This window comes from Paecilomyces variotii (assembly GCF_004022145.1).
Source record: "Paecilomyces variotii strain CBS 101075 chromosome Unknown C8Q69scaffold_7, whole genome shotgun sequence".
NCBI lineage: Eukaryota > Fungi > Ascomycota > Eurotiomycetes > Eurotiales > Thermoascaceae > Paecilomyces > Paecilomyces variotii.
The window spans coordinates 401365-424035 of record NW_021167146.1 but is presented as its reverse complement, the minus strand read 5'-3'; the positions used below and the strand labels follow the sequence as shown (position 1 = coordinate 424035).

The 22671-nt window shown below is 48.2% G+C and overlaps 8 protein-coding genes across 8 annotated transcripts; 5 read left to right on the top strand and 3 right to left on the bottom strand.

Annotated features, from left to right (window-relative positions):
• Window positions 1-405: 405 nt before the first annotated feature.
• On the bottom strand, window positions 406-4414 carry C8Q69DRAFT_487151 (hypothetical protein; the record flags this gene model as incomplete). The annotated part of the gene is made up of 3 exons (XM_028631962.1): window positions 406-479; window positions 1011-1047; window positions 1445-4414. The coding sequence occupies 3 exons, from the start codon at window positions 4412-4414 to the stop codon at window positions 406-408; spliced, it is 3081 nt and encodes a 1026-aa protein (XP_028484067.1).
• A 1463-nt stretch (window positions 4415-5877) lies between these two features.
• On the top strand, window positions 5878-7960 carry C8Q69DRAFT_470130 (nucleotide-diphospho-sugar transferase). The gene is made up of 3 exons (XM_028630816.1): window positions 5878-5910; window positions 5961-7563; window positions 7627-7960. Exons 2-3 carry the CDS (start codon window positions 6245-6247, stop codon window positions 7814-7816), a joined length of 1509 nt encoding a protein of 502 aa, XP_028484066.1. The 5' UTR covers window positions 5878-5910; window positions 5961-6244; the 3' UTR covers window positions 7817-7960.
• A 2084-nt stretch (window positions 7961-10044) lies between these two features.
• Window positions 10045-11602, top strand: C8Q69DRAFT_292003 (hypothetical protein). The gene is made up of 2 exons (XM_028627027.1): window positions 10045-11286; window positions 11351-11602. Exons 1-2 carry the CDS (start codon window positions 10194-10196, stop codon window positions 11566-11568), a joined length of 1311 nt encoding a protein of 436 aa, XP_028484065.1. The 5' UTR covers window positions 10045-10193; the 3' UTR covers window positions 11569-11602.
• A 503-nt stretch (window positions 11603-12105) lies between these two features.
• Window positions 12106-14146, bottom strand: C8Q69DRAFT_470122 (ZIP zinc transporter-domain-containing protein). Its single transcript, XM_028630815.1, has 4 exons — window positions 13792-14146; window positions 13578-13728; window positions 12575-13517; window positions 12106-12504 (listed from the first exon to the last, which is right to left on the bottom strand). The coding sequence occupies exons 1-4, from the start codon at window positions 14092-14094 to the stop codon at window positions 12489-12491; spliced, it is 1413 nt and encodes a 470-aa protein (XP_028484064.1). The 5' UTR covers window positions 14095-14146; the 3' UTR covers window positions 12106-12488.
• On the top strand, window positions 14147-15273 carry C8Q69DRAFT_470121 (ribosome biogenesis protein Nop16). Its single transcript, XM_028630814.1, has 2 exons — window positions 14147-14333; window positions 14398-15273. The coding sequence occupies exons 1-2, from the start codon at window positions 14206-14208 to the stop codon at window positions 14978-14980; spliced, it is 711 nt and encodes a 236-aa protein (XP_028484063.1). The 5' UTR covers window positions 14147-14205; the 3' UTR covers window positions 14981-15273.
• Window positions 15274-15689: 416 nt separating this feature from the next.
• On the top strand, window positions 15690-16856 carry C8Q69DRAFT_499191 (hypothetical protein; the record flags this gene model as incomplete). The annotated part of the gene is made up of 4 exons (XM_028632316.1): window positions 15690-15760; window positions 15819-15956; window positions 16020-16063; window positions 16155-16856. 4 exons carry the CDS (start codon window positions 15690-15692, stop codon window positions 16805-16807), a joined length of 906 nt encoding a protein of 301 aa, XP_028484062.1. The 3' UTR covers window positions 16808-16856.
• Window positions 16857-18029: 1173 nt separating this feature from the next.
• C8Q69DRAFT_470117 (hypothetical protein) lies at window positions 18030-19419 on the top strand. The gene is made up of 4 exons (XM_028630813.1): window positions 18030-18579; window positions 18638-18950; window positions 19020-19133; window positions 19201-19419. Exons 1-3 carry the CDS (start codon window positions 18100-18102, stop codon window positions 19043-19045), a joined length of 819 nt encoding a protein of 272 aa, XP_028484061.1. The 5' UTR covers window positions 18030-18099; the 3' UTR covers window positions 19046-19133; window positions 19201-19419.
• Window positions 19420-19681: 262 nt separating this feature from the next.
• On the bottom strand, window positions 19682-21972 carry C8Q69DRAFT_470116 (integral peroxisomal membrane peroxin). Its single transcript, XM_028630812.1, has 3 exons — window positions 21627-21972; window positions 21410-21547; window positions 19682-21351 (listed from the first exon to the last, which is right to left on the bottom strand). The coding sequence occupies exons 1-3, from the start codon at window positions 21821-21823 to the stop codon at window positions 20046-20048; spliced, it is 1641 nt and encodes a 546-aa protein (XP_028484060.1). The 5' UTR covers window positions 21824-21972; the 3' UTR covers window positions 19682-20045.
• Between the last annotated feature and the right edge of the window lie 699 nt (window positions 21973-22671).

The following is a 22671-nucleotide window of genomic DNA, read 5'->3' as shown; positions in this document are numbered from 1 at the left end:
TATCTGTGCTGATACAAAGCCGATCATCATACACAACTACCCTTTCTTAAGTGATAACTTTCGACTGCTGCGCCGCTGCCACGATTATAATCCGTTGAAGAATTCAGACGAGGATCCTACACAGTGGAAGACTTATTTCGACGACGAACGGAATCCGGGTTGGATGATTGTAGATGAACCTGACGTTGAGGTTAACGTTACGGATTCTACGCTTTTCCTCAGCCTCAAACCAGGAGAAACTTTCGTCAAACACCGTTCCCTGGGCTATTTCGACTTGCATCCCGATACAGTGATTGGCGACACATATCGATACCAGTACTGGGGTGGCTGCGTTGACTGGTGGGTTTGGGGTGATCGTGAAGAGCATGCGAAGACAGTGGTGAAACTACCATGTTGGCTAAATGATCATGTCGTTGACCCTCCTGATAATGATGGAAGGCCGGTTATAATGGTCCCGTCATCCAATTTTGTCGAGTTCACTGTTGTTGATTGATCTGAAATGGATTCGGTTTGGCTTTAACCTTAAGGCACCCCAGTCGCGCCAAAGAACAGCAGGTCGAAGACCCAATAAATTAGGTCAAGGAGTCTTCCAGTCTTCCTACCTCAAACAAAGATGGGGCGCTTCCAACCTTGCGGGTCTAGGGTCTAAACCCCAGCTGACAATTTGTCCACATGTGTACCGCTACTGGGCAATTACCGGGGAGATCTGCATACCGAGCCCCTACATAATGATTAGAAAAGCAATGGTCAATCATGCTTAATATAATAACTAACCTCAGCCCAAAGCACAGAACCTCTAGGAACGTCATCAAGTCCAGGTTCTTTATCTAACACCTTTCCATCACAAAGCCAAATAGTCGTATCGTAAGAGGGAGGTTTTAGTTCTCCACTTTCGTATAGTTCAATGAGTTTTAAGATGTTTGCTTTCTGGTATTGCCAGCAGTCCTCCGTAAGCGCGTCTTTGAGTTCCTTGATTCTTGTCTGCGGATCGATGACGAGGGGTATCGGACAGGCAGGAGAGAAACCCGGCGGCGCCATATTGAATACCTAGTACTTTGGCTCAGAACGGAGGTATGTGCGATTAATAAACGCGAAACCGTTCACACTGATAAAATCCTGGAACCGAAGCTATGCTCATGCGAAAGCAAGTTGTCACTGAGGTGAAAGCAAGTTGGGATTCAAGAGGCAAGAGCCGAGAAGCTTGCTTGTTCGATTACTAACTAGGAGCCGGCCAATGATAGAAAGTTCCACTATGCCATGATCGAGATGGATAGTGACAAGTTTCACATAGATGCAACTCTATACTTACTACTGCTTTAAAAAGATAAACACATCTAAATGTGGAAAGACAAGGCTAGATACCTAGTTAACACAACACCCGACGCTAGACATTATCCACAGAAGAACCACCCGATGCTCTCTTTCCCAGCGCTTTCTCTCTCACCTTCGTCGTTTCAACCAGTCCGTCTTCACGATTAAGGATAAGATTCTGATCAAATGGATACAGAGTCGGTTTCCTAATCGGCGGTTTCTCATGTGCGAATCGCCATATATCCGCCGTCATGTTCTTGCCTAGCGTCTCCACGACGGGGGTTAGAAGTGGAAGAGACAGAAGTATGACAGAGTAGCAGCACACGGCTACGATCAGAATATTGGCCCAGTAAGGGAGTCCGAGTGCAGAGAGTTGTACGCAAATAGTCGCGCCAAGACTCCAGTACACGAAGCCGTGGATGAGGTAGATGGTGAAGATGTGCGGGAAGATGAGCACGAATAACTTGAACGAGAGCATCTTTTGGACCAAGGGGCTCAGTTCAACGAGTGCTTGGAAACCGAGCGAGAAGACTAATCCGTGTAGTTTGGGCACGTAGTATTGTGGGTATCCTGCACCGGAGGTTTGTGCAATCGGTCGGCCAGTGGCTGGGTCTGGATGGATGTCGTATTCATAGGTGGCATAGTTGACCTCTGTCCATTGTGTGGCCAAATCGAGTGATAGGCCGCCGAAGCCAAGTGCGGCACAGAAGAGGATTAAGGGATAGTAGACGAAAGGGCGTGCGTACAGCCATTTTCTCCATTTATACGTGATGTCCAGATCGGCCATCATTAGGCCGAGCCAGAAGTAGGACCCCCAGGATAGAGCGTACCAGTTGTTGACGATGCAGAAGGCATAGTATCCGAACCGCTTCCATGGGGTTTTAATCTCACGGATAACAATGACCCCGAGCATTACTTGCCATGAGCCTTGGAGCTGCACGGGAATCGTCCACAACACACCCGTACAATAGTTGAATGTGATCTGAGGGGCTGCATTCGGAATCAGGAACATCAGTTCGATCACCTCGCTAATGAAGGTGCCGAAGTTCGTATAGCCAACAGCGAAGGGCCAGGTGGACCATGTAATGGAGGGAAGGTACATTAGCCATTTTGTTGCGCCTGCATCCATGAAGAAATACTCGATGAGGGCAATAGCGGTTATAGGGATGATCAGGCGCGGAGTCCGTCCAACTGTTTTCTCTGCCAATGACCTCAGGTTACCGTTTTTGAGATAGTTGGCTGCCAGGAACCGACTGGAGGTCATGAGGAACGGTCCGATCCAGATGAGATTCAGCAGGTACGGGGTAACAGTCTTTCTAGCCCAGATCTCACTCTCGTAATGCAGATATGCTCCAGGGTTTATTGCAGCAGGGATGAAGGTAAGTCCGAAATGAATCTGTGTGACTAGGAGAGAACTTATTGCTACCAGCCCGGCGAGATAGTCGACGCGCTTCTTCGCAGCAGGTGCAGCAGCGGCGGTACCATCTGCATTAGGAGCCGGATCACGCTGGGCTGTAACATCTTTCAGTTCAGTTATTGTCGTGTTCTCTTCCTTCGAGGCCTTCATGGAGGTCTCCGCTACCGACCCTATTTCCAACTCGTTAAAGCCTTTGCTTGGAGTGGAAGAAAATCTCAGAGTTGATGTGTCGTCTGTAACTGGCTGAATTTCCCATCCCGTAGAGCTTTTGCTAGGAGTGAACGAGGTTCTCAAAGGAGAAATACCGACTACCGGTTGAATTTCTAGTTCACTGAAAGCTTTGCTAGGAGCCAATGACATCCTCAGAGTTGATATATCGTCATTCACCCAGTCTGAAGGCATCGCAGGAGGCTGCCCTAAAGGCGTAGCAACACCAGACACATTTCCTGATGGCGTCGCCAGTCCAGAAATGCCCTCTATTGGAGGTGGAGTGGGCAGAGTGATCATTTCTGTGGAGGACGTCGTGCCCGCAGGAAACAAGCTTCTTATGAACGGAGCTCCGTAGCGTTTCTCGGGTCTCAGCAACGCCCATGGCTGTCTTCTTAAGAATGCATTCAGTAATAGAAAGAAGCTGAGGGCTCCGGACAAGACAGAGATGACAATTGCCGGGATGCGTTGGCCGGCGGAAGGGGGATTCTGCTTCCATTTCGTCGTTGCGTTTTGGGCGTAAGATGTATAACCGCGAAGTTTCATGTCGTCGACTCTGCACGCGGCATCAACCCGACATGTGGTGTCGAACGCCTTGCGTGCATAGTCACTCATCGAGGTCGTATTGAAGAATAGTCGAACCCAGCCTACATTTGCAGTCGTCTCTGCCCATGGGGGCCCCTGCATCGAGAAGAAGTCTCCGGTTGACCAATGCTTGATATGTAATGGCCCGGGAACACTAGGCAATCCTTTGATTTCCCTCCTCGATGCAGAGCGCCAGACCTTATCGCCAAGAGTATAGTTGAGCCAGTCCTTCGTCCAATCCACTCGATACTCCATGAACTCCCACGGGGAGGTGGATTTGTTTGTCAGAGTGGTGTAGTTGACACCGTAGATATTATCTGGGAACTCGCGGTTCATCAACATCGTGATTCGAGCAGTTGACGGTTCTTCGGTGCTCAACAGGTTCAGACTGAAGGTTTCGGTCTCATTATAGAGAAGCTCCATCGAAATTGCACTTCCGCCTGTCCACTGACGAGGGGACTTGAGGAACGTCCTGAACGTTCCGTAGTGAATGTCATGTCTCAACGTCTGTATGGAGCCACCCATAACGAGATGGTCGGCGGTCGGTTTGGAGATGTTGATTGCTAGCGATTGCGGAAATTCTGGCGAGGAGGAGTCATTGACTATCTGCAAATGGGAGAGGTCGGCCCCTTGACGATATTGATCGTTCCATCCTTTCTCGTAAGGGTTCTTGTATGTCTGTCCAGCGAAGCCGGTCAAGTCCAATGAAGAAGTTTCATTGAAATATACAATGATCGAGTCTGTAAAGAGGTTTTTTGTCGATTCATCGTAGTAACCACAGGAACAGTCTGTGTTGTTTGTCCCTGAGATCAAAACATCACTGTCTTTACCAATGACCGCAGAAGGTAAAAGATATAAGGACAGAAGTAGTGGGATGGGGAATCTAAACTTCATCATGGAGCAACGTGGAGAGAAAGGGGCCCTCAGTATCCCGAAACAAGTCATCAGATAGGACCTATGAAGGACCTATATCTCTAATATAAGCTAGAGATAATGCTCAGAGATTCCTGTATAGAGTCCCATCCAGAGGCAAAGATGGGGAGAGCAGAAAAGCTCAAATTAGCCGACACCAGTGGAGAGAAGGCATACAAGTTGAGATACAATAGCCAGCCCTGGCCGTATAGTTCTAGACCATGACTAGCTGCGACACTTAACGCCTAATACTCAGTTCAGCTTTCTCTTGGGTTCGAACGTCTCTATCTCCACATCCTGGACTGTATCCACCTGGTAGCATGATCTATTTGAGCGCTATGTCCTCGGGCACTCCGTTCAACCCGGCCATCTCGACAGGTATAGTCACGGCAATTCTTTTTCACAGACATGTTCCAAGGCATTGATAGGGTTTGTTTCATCAATAGCTCTCTTGCTCGTTTCCTAGGGCTGATTATGCAGGTTGTAGTCCGGGTGGCTGCTTCTTACACCGCTAGGCTGGGTAATATGGATTGTCACCAATGACCGGAACGGCGTTCGCCGGGCGTGATGCGAACCTGCATGTAGCGTTTTCTAACTCCAAAGGAAAATGGCTTGTTCCTCAAGTATGGGCCCACTGTTAGTATGGCAATGCGAAATTGGTTCGTACCAAAAGCCATAACGTGGGAGGTTCTTGGATCTCCATTTCAGATCATCGAGAAATGAACGCTACCCATGTGCCGAGACCAATTTACTGGGCGATTATGACATGGATAGATAACCCAAATAGACTTTGTGAACGACTTGAAAGGAAATGTCGAATACTTCAAGCTCTATACTCAAGGTGCTCTATCATACTCTAGCCTAAGCCGATCCATGATCAAGGTGACTTCATTTCATGACCGCACTATTTCCTCGTTCAGGAATCGCTACAGATGCACCTTTCAGACAGAGGTCTTGGAATCTCGCTTGGAAGGAAGTAGATACGATCCTTAGTGCGCCATGTCTAGCGCGAACTGATCAACCCGAGCTGACTAGAGGTTTGTCCGATGCAAACAATAAGGTAGACACTCCATGCGCAGCGATCATGCCTCCAACACGACAACACATGGTAAAGACACTATGAATAGCTTATGTTTTAGTATGCAGTGCTTAGAAGACTAAAGTCCAGACTCTATTTGCGTGCTAATTTACGGACCGGCGCTCGTTGGGCGCTCTGTTTACGGGGTGGCGTCCCAGCCCAGTGGCTTGTCAGAAAAAGCCCAGGATCGGAGACGCCAAAGAAAAAGCTAAGTGAAGATACGATATCCTCGCTACACATCTGTACAGTGTAAGTCCAGCCTGGCACTAAAATTGGCGTGGCTCAACACTTCTGAACACCAGATTCGCTCTCGTGTTGGTGACTTGGGAGATTGATGCGGACCCATCCCAACTGTGTCCAATGGCGGCGGTGCACATCTACAAGGCGCTGTACAGACTGTGTATCTCTCCCCTGAGACTTTCTGAACCCTGGCCCTAATGTAGCTGTCAGCAACTGTCTTACGGGACTATACAGCCGAGCCATAATACTATCCTCCCCGGTGAAGTCCAACCAATGGATGGTTAGTCGCAAAGCGATGTGTGATGCCATCATCATGAAAGACTATATTTTTTGCATCTGAAGGTCTGGGCCCCGTTCAGCATGTTGACTGCCTTCTAATCTCGGAAAACTAGACTGGTATCATCATCACCAGGACATAATCAGGACGATTCCTTCATCTACTTGTCAATTGTGCAATTTCTTTCTCACACATCCAATTGACTGTCTTTCTTGCCATGGCTCCTGAAAAGTCCACTCTTACTGTTACGGCCAGGCCGATGGCCTGTTCTGAGATTGACCTGAGGGGCACTCGACCGCGATTCTCTTCTCTACAAGCCGCATTAAAGAAGGTAGCAGACTTCATTCAAGATTGGACGCCATTTCTTCTAGTTGCATCTTATTTCTTCTTCTCGACCTGCATATACATGGTCTGCAGCACAAAACTCATCGAGATCTTCTGGTTTATATGTCTCACAACCAACTTCTACATCGCGGGCAACTCTTTCGTTGAGGCCTTCATGTGTATGGGCCCTGCGAGAGATGCGAGAAAAGCCCGAATGAAAGTTGAAGCCAACGGATGGGTGTTTCCCACTCCAGACGACCAACTGCTGAAATTGGACTTGATAATCGTGGCATATCTCCCAAACGAGAAGGATATCATTCTTGACCGCGTGCACTATGCATTGGAAAAGATCATCTACCCAAAAGACAAGATCACGATCAATGTGGTGTACAACACCCCTACCCCCATAGAGCCTTTGGAAACGGAGCTACGAGAGCTTTCAAGAGAGCATTCAAACCTTCGTATCGTGCAGGTGCCGAACTCCACGTCTAAGGCGCACAATCTCAACTATTTCCTCACCCTGGACACCGGGTCCGATGTCATTGCCATATTCGACTGTGATCATTACACCCATCCTTACGGACCACGGTGGGCGATTGAACGCTTCATGTCGAATCCGAAGATTGATATCGTTCAGGGACGATGCGTGGTTTTCAATGCTGCTGTGTCTTTCATGACAGGAATGATATCAGTGGAATTTGACAAGATCTATGCGGTTTCTCACCCTGGTCGCTCTGCTCTGTGGGGGTTTGCTCTCTTTACCGGTTCAAACGGATATTGGAGGTCGCCGTTCCTTCGAGAAGTGAGGATGGACGACAAGATGTTGACTGAAGACATCGATTCTAGCCTACGCTCGCTCGCTCGTGGTGCACATATCGAGCACGACTTGAACGTGGTTTCCTATGAGCTTGCTCCTGTTACCTGGCTGGCGCTCTGGAATCAGCGCCTTCGCTGGGCCCAGGGATGGGCCGCGGCCAGTATGCGACATGTCATCTTGACGTTCAACAAGCCCACTCAGGGCAGCCGGAACAAGAAGATGCGCTTTGGGCTTTTATCACTCCTGCTTATTCGAGAGATGAGCTACTACCTTGTGACGCAGTACTGCTGCCTTGTTCTCAGCGTCATCATCCTTCATTTCCCGAAGAACCCGATAGCATTTGCACGCTTGATATATTTCCAGTACCCGATATCCCAGTGGCTGTTTATTGTCAGGTATGGAAGATTTCCGTTATTGACTGTTGTAATCCGCGGATGCTGACGTGCTCTCCTTTTCAGTGCTATCTGTCTTGTGGCAACCCTGTGGATCACAGATCGAGCAAAATCCGAGTTCATCTCCTTGCCGATGATCATCATGTTCTCGATCCTTTACCCCATCTACCTGGTCGTAACCGCAGTCGTTGGTCTTTACGGCCACGCCCGACAGGTTAGCAAATATACTTCCTGGAACACGACTGCTCGTGGGTGAAGGCCTGCGCAGACACTTTAGCCGAAGAGACGGTATCATTACATTCCATACAGTTGATAGAACTATATTCCATACAAATGATAGAACTTTATGACACGACCCCTCGTACGATATTGAACTGTTCAATTTAGAGACTACTTTGCAAGACATTAGCGTCATGTTCATGTAACCGATCAAGACGCTATCCATTGCCACGAAGAGCGTTTTGGTTGGGCTAGAACCTGCCGTTGAGAACTGCTAAAAAGCCTATTCTGCAAGTTGCAGTGTGCGTTAGCGTACCTATCTAGATAGACTACTTGATCATCATCTCCGTTGTTGCTTCCCTCGAAGCGGGGTTAATCTTCGGACATCCCCGTAGAAATCGACTCTAGTACACTACTCTACGCCATGGACCTAGTCAAGAAAGCTGAAGGCCAAGTTACTACGCCATCATCTCGGCTAAAAGGCAGGAATTAAGAAGCACAGACTATGATATTGACGATCAGCCGCGATCAACCTCGAGCTGACCAGGAACTATAATTCCTCATGAACCGTGGGCCATGTGGCCCGGATAGGCCCGAGAGTGACGACCCAAGCTTTACGATTGTCATTTCCCATCTGCTTGGAACCTTCCAGGGGGACGACGTTAGCGTATTTTCTTATACGAGGCTTTTATCACATCTGACATTCAGGACCGGACACGGAGTCATCCAGAAAACATTGAGGCCAAGTCCTTCTTGTACAGATCCGGTAGCAAGAAGCGAAATGAGGCTCTTCTGCTGACACCTGGCAGCGGTGAAGAGAGCGAGCTCGTTCACACCGATCCACCGATCCCAAGTCTCATGTTGCTTTTTCGTTCTCGACTCCGTTCCGGCAGAGTCTGACAGCATGGACCTTCTTCCGTACTGTCGGGTAACGGGCTCTCCGCCTCGCTTAAGGACATACTTATGGTCTCGGCCTAGGGACCTAATGCCTAGGTATATGAAGGCTAGATTCCACGTTGGGAGGATGGCGGAGCGCTATATTAGTGAGAATAAGCAGACAATCATCACGTTCTAATATGGACAGCAAGGGCCCAACCACAGAGACCAGATGTCTCGACCACATGGCATCCCGCGGACCTAATTCGAAACGAACTCTCGATTAGAAAACTAGGCTGAATCAATCAACACAATCTACTCCGTACCTAGCGCGGCGTGTCCGCGCAGTAGTTTGTTGTCTTCCGGCGCTACCTGAGGCATCCGCCGCCCTGCATGCAAGCCACGGCAATTCTGTCCGAATCAGCCATCCTAGCCTTATCGGCAAATCGCACTATGATGCGCCAACTGAGCTGGCATAGTAGTGAAATGAGCATCGTTGTGCAGTCGGTCCGAGACTCGGCGTTCGTGACCGGCGGGGACCCTACAGGTTGGCGTGTTCCAGCCTCTTCAGCTTTCCGAGGAGGCATGAATATGTCAGCTCTTCTGGACTCTAAACGGACAATAGGCTATCTATCTTGACTGGGGATGGTAACTGCCATAGTGCCAACTCATCCCAGTTGAGCCATTCAGCCCGATTGGGAGGCCCCTAGACTTTAGTCTCGGACACATTCTGGATGGAATCCCATCAGTGAAACCCGAAAGATAAGTATGCATATTGTTAAAAGCGCCGGAGAGCTTTCTAGATAATCAGACTGGCTCAATGTCCCTATTTTGAGCAAGAGCAGGTTAGTCTTCTCGCGGTCCTGCTCTGGGCTCGTGAAAATGTTGTCAAACACTGGTAATGGGTATAGAGAACAAAGTCCAACGACGGCCCGATGTTGATTTAGCGAGCGACAGCCGGATTCTCGTCTCGATCCCGACAAAGTGCTACAATTAGATCAGTATTAGCATTGTCAGGACGAGTTAGCAATTGCATCTGCCACATCGGCCATCTTTAGTGGCGTGCTGAATACGAGGGACGCCATCTGGACATGGATATGCTGGCCAAGGGCCTCAACGGCCAGAAGGTACTACCGGTGAGTGAGAGGGGGTGCAGCTTCGTTCCATTCCTACGGCATTTATGTGGCTTGTATATGGGTTTCCTACTGTCAGTCCGTGTCGTATAGTTTGAGCAGTGCATGTTCAGCCTATCGATTGGACATGTCTTAGTTCAAATGTCCGGTAATCCAGCCCTGCGAGCAGCAGAAGGCGGGTGGTCAGCTCCGTGAATCCGGGATTGAGGGACAGTGGAGTAAACAATTGCCGAAGAAACAGCTGATAGTCTAGACCTTGCTGGGGCTCAGTAGAAGTGCTATACCTCATTGAAGTGTAATGGATGGGAAAGTATATGCGACATGGACAAACTGTTGTGATAAAGAAAGCTCCCCTCTGAGGTACTTTCGACGACCTAACAGCGAACTGTCAGGGCAATCGGCAAGATGAAGGTACTACTGCATGAAATTGTCCGCCCTCGATACCCAGCTGTCCCCGACAAGGAGAGTTCTTACCTCTATGGACTCAGAGGAGTATTTGTTATAGAATCTTTTCTTTGGGTCTTTCTGCAGACACTCGTCCCAGGGGCTGTCAAAGGAACCGCCAACATCTATGGGCCAGCTTATCAGATCTACTTGAAAAAGACCCTTTCCGTTCTCTTTTGGAATGACAACCTCATCTATTCTTTCTTCATCCTTGTATCTGCTAGGACAATATGTCTACCCTTTCTCAAGAACCCAGACAAGTCCGGAATCGCAGGCTCTGTCTTCCGACGTGGGCTTCGTCTCTGGTTTCCTGTGGCCGTCTCCCTGGCCGTCGTGAAGCTCATGTTCTGGAAAATGGGAACGGCATACATTGACAATTACAAGTCCCTCACCGGAAATGTATCCTTCGACACGCCCTATTACATGCCAAATACACTCGTGTATTTCAATTCTGTCTTCAACATGTTCTGGATTACGCAGAACTTTGCAACATCTGCTGGCAGTTATGCCTTCCCTTCGCAACTACTCTGGGTTGTGAATGTGATCTACATGCAGAGTTACACGGTTTATATGGCGATGCTCATCATTCCTTACACGAGGAACTCATGGCGTGTTAAGGGCTCCGTCCTGTTCATTATCACCGCTTGGTGGGTTCAGTCATGGGCATGGTTTACCGTGACCGGCCTGATTCTCGCCGACATGGTGTTCAACATGAACTTTAAGGAAAAGGCACGAAGGGGAATACCCATCTGGAGATCCAGAAACATCTATTTTCCGTCGTGGATCCTATACTCGGCACTCATGGCGGCTGGCTTGATAATGCAATTCATCTGGACTGGATGGAAACCACAGGATGTAGATTCAGAGATCATTGCACATGCAGGTCTCTACTACACTGGCGGTTTGAATAACAAATATGATCCGGCCCAGCCTCAGGCCAGAGATGACATTTACCTAATCCTGGTAGCCATCTTCTTCGCCGTGGAGACCTATGACTTCCTCCAGCGGCTATTGAGGAATTCAGTTCTCGTCTACCTTGGAAGCAGGTCGCTTAGTGAGTTACTCCATAACATATTCACTCTTTTATTTCAGCCTAGGCTAACCTCAATCTACGACAGGCTGGCTCCTAGTCCAAAGCATCATTATATACACTGCGGGAATCAAACTTTTCGTCCACCTGAACCAGGAGAAACACTGGCCCTCGGAAGGTTCTGTGTTCACAGTCTTCATAGTCTGTCTAGCAGCTGTCGTTCCCATCGCAGAGCTGTTCTATAGATTGGTTGAATATCCCTCTCGTGCTCTAGCATATCGACTATTCGATTGGATTAGGGAGTAAGATTGTTGTGAGATCGGTTGCATTTTCTTGTGCCATCATTGTTTACTAAATGCATGTGTGCATGGTCTTATATGTCTCTTTTACGAGGTTGTACTGTTCTTTGCCTGTTCATTATTTTGGCATTCGAAAAACGTTTCTTATTACTCGCAACATATGGAAACAATGATATAACATGCATTGTTGTTTCAAATAGCAAGTTAGCAATGTCGTTCGTGAAAACAGCCTCAGGCTCATACATAGATATATATAAGTTCAACTGTGTATTCATTTTCCAAATTACTTTATATTGACAGTTTCATGATGTATATGATCCTGAAAAGGATAAAGCTAAATCTTTCGAAATGAGACTAAATGGCGTATTCTACTGTACTACGTCCCACGGTGTTGTGCCGCGGTATGTTCGACGGTACTGTTCTGAGCTACTTGCTCGTCTGGTTACGAGGATACCTTGCCTGTTATTAGGCAACCTACGTCGTTATCGCGGTTCATTTACTGCTTATTACATACATGCTGCATAGTGGTAGACGTAAGAATATTCCAAGTCCTAATTCCCGCGGGTTACATTATCCTACTGTCACGTTATAGGTAGCCATGATATCGTAGAATCTGGTTATACATTAGGTTTATTGTCTTTCATATGCCGTGCCACTCCAATCGCCATGTTACGATAAGCATGATGTGATTATAAATCAAGCTGACTTGACCCTTGTAGATTGCATCGTGCCACGTCTGTTTCTCGATTGGCCTTGTGCTACTTCTAGATTGATGACCTTGTCTATGTTTATAAACAGGGGTTATAGTACACGAAGTTATATTCTTGCGGATGATGCAGGGACTATCCTTCGATGGGTTGCATTAGTTGGATGTAACATGGTCGAGCGATTGAGCGCTGCATGTCAGATAGATGACTTGTTCTTAGATTAATCCCAAGAAATTCTGTGATTGTTGTCAGCAAAGTTGCAATTGAACTCACGGCTTAAACAAGGTCCCTGTCGAATAAACTTACCCTAGCATGATTCCAGCGCCGACCGCCATGGCCAAAAATTGAGTAGCTGTCTTGCGAAGCTCGGCGCCTTTGTCCTTGCCGGTTTCGAGGAGCTCCGGGATAACAGCCACAGTGCCCACATAAAGGAACGTTCCGGCAGTAAACGGTAGAAGCATATCACCCCATGTCAGACTGGTTCCGAGAAGACCGGTAGCAGATGTCGCCGCAGACGCGTCCGATGAGTTCCCTCCGCCGAACTCCTGCACGGCAATACCGATACATGTTCCGAGGAACGCCCCTACAGCGGTGACGAACTGCGCTCCCATAGCCTTACGCTTCGAGAAGCCGGATTGGATGAGCAAGGCGAAATCTCCCACTTCATGAGGAATCTCATGGAAGAAAACAGCGACGGTGGTTGTGGCACCTATGGTCGGGGATGCATAGAAAGAAGATGATAGTGCCAAGCCATCAGTGATGTTGTGGGTGAAGTCAGCAATCAGATTCAGGTAGCCACCAAGCTTGACGCTCTGGCTGATCTCTTTCTCCTCATGCTCTTCGTGTTTAGGCGCGCCGGCTTCTGTCTTGGACTTCCGCTGCTTCAGCTCGCTGCCACTGTTGTCCTTGTTGGACTTCGAGCTAGTTGTCACAGCACTATCTTCCACCGTGGATTGATGCGCATGGGCGTGGCCATGGTCGTGACCACCGTCCCCTCCAGTAGCAATGCGCAGTGACTTGTCCATAGCGACAAACGTCAAGAAGCCCACCATTATGGCCAAGCCAAGAAGCAGGTTCTTGTTAGGCTCGACCATCACGAACCGCACGTGATCTGGGGAATCTTCTCCCAGGAAGATCTCCGGAAGCAGGTGGAAAAGAGTGTCACCCAAGAGTCCACCGACTGCGAATGCTACCATAACGGAGAGGGATGAGGGGTCGATATTAGGCGGACATAGTGCAAGAAGGAAATCTGACAACAGTCAACGCAACGGTCAGGCAGATAGCATTTAGCCGGCCATATTGTACGCACTAGGTGGTCCAGAAATATAGAGAGTCGCCAGGATCGAATTAACCGCAGGGCTACCAGGGAAGAGAACAGCAAAGATGCGCGATGTCAGACTTGCGGTTTCTGGGTTTGTTGCACGCTTGTGCTCATTGAGTGCCTGAACAAAGGAACATTCCTAATGGGGCACCAGTTACTATTATATCAAGGATATACAATGTCTAGAGACCAGAGTGCCTACCTGCAATTGCCCCTCGATCTGTCCCACGGAGAGCTCTCCGACAGCAACATCAGCACGGGCGGGGGTTACACCAGCAGCGGCCAGGACAGAAAAGAGGACCACTCCAAGCACCAGGCCAAACAATGCCTTGCGCATTGTGGAAAATGTCTTGACAGCCATTGCATCCACCGGTCGCGTCAACTGGGGATGTTGGAGCAGGGACGATTCCGTTGTATCTGATCTGATACAGGCGGATCGGACTAACATCGGCGCACGGCTAAGTAGAACTAGCGATGCAAACATGCCAAGTCCTTCTGCAAACATCCAAAAAAGTTGAACCGCTCAATCGATAAGACATTATTTTCAGTGCTGCAGATATCTGACTTATTGCATCCAGTCGAGGGCACATTTTTTCTCTTTATTCCTGGAGCCAAGATGGGTCGCGAACTACAAAAGAAAAAGAATAGATCGGCAGTGCCGAAGGTCAGGCGCAAGCGCAAGACTTTGCCTCACGGCAATAAAAAGATCGATGTGCTGGGCAATGCCCTCATCGCGGAGAACTGGTAAGGCAGCATATTGTCGTATCCGATCTTGATATTGCGCCACAATTCTAATATCTGCATCTAGGGATAAGAAATTGACACTCATACAAAATTACCGCCGACTAGGTCTGTCATCGCGCCTGAATGCCCCCACCGGTGGTGTCGAGAAGCGAACAGGAGGAAATCCTATCGAAACGACCTCTGATTCTCTTCACATTAATGGAAGCGCCAAAGCCGCTGCTACAAATCTTTCCCTGGGCGAAGCCCGTGTCGAGAGGGACCCAGAGACCGGCAAGATCCTGCGCGTCATCAACGATAATGAGATCGAGGTTGCGGGGCGCAAAGTCCGAAGAGACAACCCACTCAACGATCCATTGAACGACCTATCAGACCTGGAAGAGGAAGTGCGGACAAGACGCCAGGTCTCAGAAAACCCTATCGTGAGGCAATTGGAGCTGCAGGCAGCTCAGGAAGAGGAGCTAGTGAAGAAAAAGAAGCCTCGTCAGCAAAGTACCCGGGAACAAGAGTGGATTGAGCGGTTGATCAACAAGCACGGTGATAATATTCAGGCCATGGTCAGGGACAGGAAGTTGAACCCTATGCAGCAAACCGCAGGTGATATCGGGCGGAGGATTAAGAAGTGGAAGCAAAGTCATAGTCAGCAATAATGTTTCTTCTGCTGCTGCATATCTGAATTAAATTGGGCGACACGGGCGTTAGGGTCATGGTCAAAAGTCTAGTACATAAATGGGTCCTTATAGAATCCTTATCATCTGCTTCTGGAGTGCTTTGCCCTTTTTCTAGTCTTACCAGAGATGGTGCCCATATCCGCGGGTACCCATGGTAGACTCCATCTGTCTAAATGTTCTGCGCTGTATGGTGCATCCTTGAAGGCGCTTGCGTAGGTCATTGCTAATGATATCAGCCACTATATACCTCAATATCACTGCATCACTCTCACCACCAAGGAATACGAACCGTATAAGCCAACCCTCCAACAGTCAAGGCATATAACATCTATGCACATTCTTTTCATATCCATTATGGAAAACTGTAGCTTTGTTAATAACGACTTTACTCCTGAAGCTGAGCGGTACAGTCAATAGGTCACCGCTTTTGATATAACCCGTGACCTATGCAGCTCAGAGTCTGCCAGCTCGTCCCATCTTTTCCAATAAGAGATGCATCAAAATAACATAAATCGCGCTATCTTTTGCTTTCACCTTGTCTTCTTTTGTTTCTCTTCCCAACGCGTCACTCATTCTCAAACACCCACACTCCTTTGGCATACGTTGGTTCATCTGCATACTGCCTCCTGGTGCAATTTCACGCGTTTCTTGATACCAAAATACCTTCTGATTAAGCAATCTTGCCAAAATGGACTTCATCGCGTTTATATTGGCGTGGATCATCACCTTTGGTGCCCCTGTCCAGGGACAGATTGGCGGGTAAGTACCGACTTTCCTTGTCATGTGGTAGATTGTTGGATATAAGCTTACCTTACAGTGGTCTGGATCCTTCTACCGGCACTTTTATCTGTTCCAAAGTTGGGGGAACTTACTGTGATGGCAAATCCATGGAAACTGCGACCCTCATCTCTTGCCTTTCGTTGTCTGTTGCTGAGTTCCACTGGTGTAACGCGCAGTATGTTGCCTCATCCCGATATTAATGTATAAAAAGTAGAACACTGACTCATGTGACATACAGACTCGTTAATGCCCTGCCCGATGACTTTAAGCAGTCGGCTCTCTGTAAGTAGCCCCTGGGTTGTGTAGGACGAAGTGTATCTTCCAGAAAGCAGTGTGATGAGAAAACAGTTACGCATCGACTAACGGGACCTAGGCTATCAATCTTCTGAGAGCGCTGGAGATGCCGTCTGCGCCTTCAATGGCACCGGGTATTACCTAGATGGCTCCAGCATCTCTCTCCCAGAGACGCTGCTCTCCAATCTGGAGCCTCTGGATAACCCTGCTGAACCGGAATTGTCTTCTCTTGGTACAGCTACTCAGGGTACTGCCGTTCCGGACTTGACTTCGGGAACTTTTCGCATGTCTACTGTGGTCACGCCTACTCCGAGGAATACAATCACCAAGTCAACCACCCCAGATCCCACAACCGTCAATGACCCTGGCTGCCCTGCTTTCATACCCACTAAGACTATTCGGCCCTCCACCATTGTCCGGCACGGCAGTTCGACTTCAAAGACTACAGTCGTCCTTGCGTCTTATCGATCAACCGTTTACACTACCAAGACAATCCAGATGATGCTCGCCACGACCAAGAGCTCCACTCCCAACACCTTGTACCCCGTCTCCGTTGTCACCATGGCCGTCGGGGATTCTTCCAACGCTGCTGTCTCCCCGAGCCTGGTTCATACCACTGTATTTGGCACTTTGCCTCATACTGGATTGTCTCGCACCGCGAATGCTGCACCGCCCTACTCTGGACAGGGGGCATTTGTGGCCCTGCTTGCGTTCGCAGCGGCGGTCTTCTAACTGTGTACAATATACTACAGCTTAAAGAGCTAGTAAGTATCCTTTTCAGGCGGCATGTGGAATTTGGCGTGTGGGGTGAGCACATGCTCATATTTTCTATGTCCTTTCATGTATTATGATCATATGTCTTGATCGAGAGATGACCTAGATTATTGTATAGTCGGTCAATCAGTGAAATGAAACAAAGCAATATTTGAGATGTTTTTTCTGTAGATGACATGGTAGGTTGTCTGGGTTATTATCATCTGGTAGGCATGGCTTCTATGGACCTTGAAGTATGGACGCCCGCCCGGATACTCGACAGACTCCCTGATAACATTGCTGTGTCCGAGCCTGCCCCTGTGTAGAAGTAATGGCTAGGTTCTACCTTTTGTACGGGTTTTTTGCCTGTCACTGCTGAACTCTGCTCTAAAATGAAAAGTAAAGTAGCTTCTGAAGAAACAATGTTAAGCTATACATTTTCTGTTCTATCACATCCCCGCCCTAAATATATATCACAAAGGCACAAGTGTAGTTCCCCGTTTCCGGCCCTAAACAGCTCAAGTGAGATCACCAGACCATAGTTATTTGAAATCCGTATTGGCATGATGAAGCTGAATGACCTAGATGAATTGATAGTGTCAGTACGGACTAGCTACTCGATGCAATAATATACTCCCCCAATACTTAAGGAGAAACGCGGCCTGCTAAAATACGAGGCATGATAAAATATTTAGCAGTTGAAGAAATTTCTCGCTCGCGGTCTAATGTTGGATAGATAACTCTCAGTCTTGTACTGTAATTATATTTCGAAATATTAAAAAGATCCTACTAATGAGACAAGGGGTATGGTTAAAACTAAGGTTAAAGCTAATAAGTAATTGCATTGATATAAAGTTTTCTAGCAGTGGACTACCTTCTTCTACTCCTACTCTAACATCCTTTTTGTGTATTTGCAGTTCAGACGCTGTCTATCTTTGATGTCCGAGAACCTAGAACTTAGCGATAATTTGTGTACCAAGATCATCAGACCGCTGCAGGTTTCCACCAGGTTATAGAATCGAACAGATAGATAAGAATTGCAGACACTGTAAGATACTTGAAGCTTCAATACGGACCCATCGTCCATCTTGAGAAGCTTAAACAATACTGGAGGTAACGTTATGGGATTTTGGATGCCTTAGGTTTCGGGCTGATTTTAACTTACTCTCCTGTCACTCTTACATTCACACACATCTGCACACATCTGTCACCGCATACTAATTGACACCTTGTATATCAAAAACCGGTATCAGCATCATCCATACACAACGATGCTTATTACGACAAGCGAGATTCTGAACCCCTCGATAGCTAATCTGCCCAGTAAGGCTACCGTTATCAAGCTCTGCAAGAAAAAAGGCTTCCGCCATAATCACATAACCTACTCCACCGATGACAAAGATATTTTCATCAAATACAACAACGCGAGTATGGACGAAGCACACACTCAGCTATTTTTCTATGAGCAGATAATGAAGAAACGTGATTCAGTTATTCGAATCCCAGAGATATATCACGCTTTTGAGACTGAACTGGGATTGACTTACATCCTCATGGAGCATATCGATATCAAAGACAAAGCTTCTGATGAACAGATAGCGCAGGCCGTTTCAGAATTAATCAGCATTCCTCCACCTGCTGGCGTCTTTGGAAGCATATCCGGAGGCCGTATTAGACACTTCTTTTTCAGGGACCGCGAGGCCCCCTTTCACTTTTCTTCTGCTTTTGAACTGGGAGATTTTATCAACGGGGTTAGTAGCTTCATTCGACTTCTATCTAAAAGATACATAATGCTAAACTGACATAAAGACTCTGAGCTGCGTCAGAAAAGTCCAACGTGAACCGGACAACGACAAGGTGGATTTCAGCAACGAACCCCTGATGTGCTATTACTCGGATCTCCATCGCGATAATTTTCCAGTGGATAGCAATGGTCAGCTTTGGGTAGTTGACTTTCAACAGGCTGGTGTCTTGCCTTCCAGTTTCATGACGTTTGCACTTCACTCGAGTCGCCAACGTCGCCTCCCTCTTCCAATCAGAAAAACAATTCCGGTTCCAGAGACGAGCAATCTGAAACTGATCAGCTATGTCTCGTATATTCTTCAGATCAGCTGGAATATGTGTGAGTCAGGAGAAAACCATTTGTGTTTAATAAATGCAGCTTTCAGGTCGCTCATCTCTTTGGTTACAGATACGCCTGGAGAAAGCATATCTTGAGTTCGATTTACCAAGATCATTTGAAGGGTTTCTTCAGCACTTGTGCCCTACGTGTCGAACTAACAATGACATCAACAACAATAACCAGGTATGGACACTGAGATCCATTCTAATTTTCGTTCATTAATTATTATTAACCCCTTCCTCTGGTGCAGGTTTCCTCTTATCCTCGTGAACGTATTTTAAGATAATATGCGAAGAATGAGGGATACTCTCTATTATTACTCGACTATGTTAAGGTTATTTCTTTTCTATTATTATTGCATACATATTAGAATACTAGTTTCTTACCGACTGTGGCTAGTGTTTAGCACCCCCTAGGATATAGGCCGGTTCTGCCGGCAGCTAGTAATCGAAGCAAGCTTCTCACCGCTAAGTAACTAACTAGATAAAGGCAGATTCCGCTGTCAACATTATGGATGGATTGTTCGCTAGTTTTCCTTGGAACTGATAAGCTATAACGTCCCACATGGCGGCTGGATCTGCTTGGGTCCAGTGTTTCAAACAACGGACGGTTCGGCCTCACTGTGTTGCTCAAATAGCCCGCGGATGAATCCAGGTCCACATGCAAGTTGAGGGAATTTTATCCCATATCTTATTACTGGCGATATTATCGGTAGGGATGGTAGCTGTTTTGGGACAAACTGAACGATAGTATATGAATTCACTCTTTATGTGTGCAGTAACTATATACTGTTCTCTTCGACGGGAAGATGTGCCAGACGGTCATAGGGGCTGCAAGGTTCGATAAGAGACCTTTGGGCCGCAGAAAGATCGCGGTTACCCCATACTTAGTTGCTTTCGAATTAGCTAGGGTAAAATCCCTGCATGCTGAGTGTCATACTTCTACTATCTATAGACTAGATGCAAGAGATGGCTCTTGGAAGGTTATTCAGAGAGTGGTTCGATGTTATGGATCGTAATTCATAGAGGTAGAAGCCGTCTTTATGCAGTCTGCGCACCATACTGTAGGGAAGATGGCCGAGGCACTACGGAGAAATTAATCTCTATCCGTCTCAGTGTCCCGGTCTTTTTCGACAGGTGGAATACCAACTCTCTGGACGATTCGCACCCATCTTCTGCGCCTCCATTCTCCGACACCATGAGAAACGACTTCTTCCCAGTCGCGGCTAGCAGCTTTTCCCTTGTCTTTGGATTCCTGCTTCACTTTCCGACCAGACTTGGATGTAGTATCCGGCTCTTGGCAGGCACCGTAAATAGTTGAGTTGAGATCAGTTTCCGTGTCCGGCACGTCAGATACAGGAGCCAGGTCCCAGACCCAGCCACCCACTTCTTCTCCATTACCGCCGCTACCAAAGTTCTCATCGGGCGCTTCGAATCCAACGCCAGTGACCATGCGTTCGACCACCCATTCACGGCAATCCAGATCTAACTCCCACTTTTTATTCTTCCAGGCCCAGCCTGTCGGTGGTCGAACGTCCTCAAAGAAACGACACCCCCGGGGACGGTCACCAGCAATGCGGGACGGGGACAGTGGATCATACGGTGTCGGGCTGAAAAGAACATGCTCCCATTCCGGGGAGGCAGAATACAAGGAGAATGGTCGATACTGAAGCTCAAAGATCTCGACTTCACGCTCTTCTGGGGAGGAATCCAATGAGATATCGACCATGTTGTTTAGGGAGGATATTAGTGCCGACGGGGACGAAGGCACTCTAGAGATGACGGACTTCTCTGATCGCTTGTAGTCGTGACCCTCGTCGGACTGACCTTCCTTTATACTTGCCATACATTGCCTGATAAATTCCTGCACGCCAGGGTGGTTGGCGATGATGCCAGCATTGCCACCGATAAGCAAGATGAAGCGCCACGGTAGATGATGCGCCGTCAAGAATAACACGGCCATTACGACATAAAGCACCAAAAACAGAGTGGAAGAGAATTTCTCGTCCGAGAAGTTGGTGGCCGGAGCCACTAAGGAGACCACGTTATCATGTCCATTGGCAAAGTCGGCCATGCAATTCTGCAGATCGCGCATGTTGCGGAGGAAGTCCTTTGATGTCTCGCTTGCTGGCTTGATAGTCTTTGCTGGAGCAAGAGCGGGCCCTTCGTATGAATAGTAGGGCGTCGTACTTGATGTCGAATTGGAGGGAGGAGGCGGATGACGAGCCAAGAAGGCCGGCACCATGATGAAGAGCAGTGCAACGGCTATGGGTAGGATGGCTAATAGATAGGGGTCTAAACACACAAATGAATAGAGACAGAGAAAAGAGAGCGTATGTGTCGGTTTGCGCCAACTAACTAGACGTTCGAGCCTGTTCTGGAAGACGAAGACTATGCCGATTCTACGATCTTTCTTAGCCATCAATCATCTGGACCACGGGAGTATGGAAATTATCATACCTCGCATTGAAACGGCGAAAGTTGTTCGCCATTAGAGGCAGACTGAAATCCGGCCGTCTGGCCTTCCCGTGTGGGTTCGCATCCTCTGCGGTAACACTGTCATCTTCGGTGTCTGCTGGAATGACTTGCTGCAGGATCCTGAGCTACCAGTCAGTCATCTATGCAAGATGCGCATGTAGAATATAGATAACCCTGTAGAGCCTAAATGGGAGCTTACATGGAGAGGAGACGGTCCTGAATAGACGTTGGCCCATGGGATCCCAGCGTCTCCTGATGCTCTTTCTGGCGGTCGAAAGAGAGCCTCCCAATCCAACTGTCTCTCTTGCGTCGCGATGCACTGCCGTCATTGGGTTCTCCAAGCACCGGGATGGGTTCATCCCGGTTGACCACAGCGTCAGCTGAATGTTCTTCCATCGCGACACCTGAGAGATGATGGCGCAGTATCACGGAAAAGAGGGGACCATTGCTACAAAAAATACAGATGCCCGCATCAGAAGAAGAGGCAAAAGAAGACCTCGGGAGCGATAGACAACGATGCGGAGGTGATAACTAAGTGATTGCCGTTTGCGTTGTTTGCAGCCTGCTTTGCCGCTAGGTGCAAAAGAAGTCCGACGATCCAGGGGCACGCACCAGCACGACGAGATAGACAGGCCAACAAGTCGTGCCTGGTTGTTTACCACCAGATCCTGTCCAGACTGGCCTTGCACACTGGCAATTGTCATCTCTGTGCCATCGCATCTTGCCCTCCTCGTGGACTGCTAGCCTGCCGTGTCGTCGTTGCCCTACTTCACCAATTACTCCGTCTGATATGCTTGGGTTTCCCTAACGACAACCCCAAGCGACAGCAGCAAGCTCTCCACGGGCTTGTTTTCACCACTCAACCACCTCCTGTGTCGCCCCCAGTTCTACGTGACGAGCTCTCGAGTCAACGCATAGTCCATTCGGTCGAGTAGCTCTTGCGTCTTCCCTTCCAGAACCGCCACCGGTTCACCGTTCGAGCTTATTGCCTGCGTTTCTCCCCGCGATGGACCGGTGACAGCTGCAGGTCGCGACTTTGTTGACCAGCCTCTCTAACATCCTGAGACCATCTCAACAGCCGTCCAGTGGATGCTGCTGCGACTGTATCTTGTGTGGGGTTTGGTTTTTTGCGTTGGATCCCCCGCACTTGGTGGAATTAACAATTTCGATCTATCGGTCTGCTAACCGTCTTCGAAAACATCAAAATCATGTCAGCCAAGGTGGCTTCGCAGCAAATTCCCAGT

Excerpts from the sequence above, each read along its gene's own strand:
- C8Q69DRAFT_292003 (XM_028627027.1), top strand. The coding sequence starts at position 10,194 with ATGAAGGTACTACTGCATGAAATTGTCCGCCCTCGATACCCAGCTGTC. Across the intron at positions 11,287-11,350 it reads CCTTGGAAGCAGGTCGCTTA|GCTGGCTCCTAGTCCAAAGC; the intron begins GTGAGTTACTCC and ends AATCTACGACAG.
- C8Q69DRAFT_470130 (XM_028630816.1), top strand. The coding sequence starts at position 6,245 with ATGGCTCCTGAAAAGTCCACTCTTACTGTTACGGCCAGGCCGATGGCC. Across the intron at positions 7,564-7,626 it reads CAGTGGCTGTTTATTGTCAG|TGCTATCTGTCTTGTGGCAA; the intron begins GTATGGAAGATT and ends TCTCCTTTTCAG.
- C8Q69DRAFT_470116 (XM_028630812.1), bottom strand. The coding sequence starts at position 21,823 with ATGGAAGAACATTCAGCTGACGCTGTGGTCAACCGGGATGAACCCATC. Across the intron at positions 21,548-21,626 it reads CAGGACCGTCTCCTCTCCAT|GATCCTGCAGCAAGTCATTC; the intron begins GTAAGCTCCCAT and ends CTGGTAGCTCAG. Across the intron at positions 21,352-21,409 it reads TTTCGCCGTTTCAATGCGAG|AATCGGCATAGTCTTCGTCT; the intron begins GTATGATAATTT and ends GAAAGATCGTAG.
- C8Q69DRAFT_470121 (XM_028630814.1), top strand. The coding sequence starts at position 14,206 with ATGGGTCGCGAACTACAAAAGAAAAAGAATAGATCGGCAGTGCCGAAG. Across the intron at positions 14,334-14,397 it reads GCCCTCATCGCGGAGAACTG|GGATAAGAAATTGACACTCA; the intron begins GTAAGGCAGCAT and ends ATCTGCATCTAG.
- C8Q69DRAFT_470117 (XM_028630813.1), top strand. The coding sequence starts at position 18,100 with ATGCTTATTACGACAAGCGAGATTCTGAACCCCTCGATAGCTAATCTG. Across the intron at positions 18,580-18,637 it reads TGGGAGATTTTATCAACGGG|ACTCTGAGCTGCGTCAGAAA; the intron begins GTTAGTAGCTTC and ends ACTGACATAAAG. Across the intron at positions 18,951-19,019 it reads TCAGATCAGCTGGAATATGT|ATACGCCTGGAGAAAGCATA; the intron begins GTGAGTCAGGAG and ends CTTTGGTTACAG.
- C8Q69DRAFT_470122 (XM_028630815.1), bottom strand. The coding sequence starts at position 14,094 with ATGTTTGCAGAAGGACTTGGCATGTTTGCATCGCTAGTTCTACTTAGC. Across the intron at positions 13,729-13,791 it reads AGATCGAGGGGCAATTGCAG|GAATGTTCCTTTGTTCAGGC; the intron begins GTAGGCACTCTG and ends GTGCCCCATTAG. Across the intron at positions 13,518-13,577 it reads CTATATTTCTGGACCACCTA|ATTTCCTTCTTGCACTATGT; the intron begins GTGCGTACAATA and ends GACTGTTGTCAG.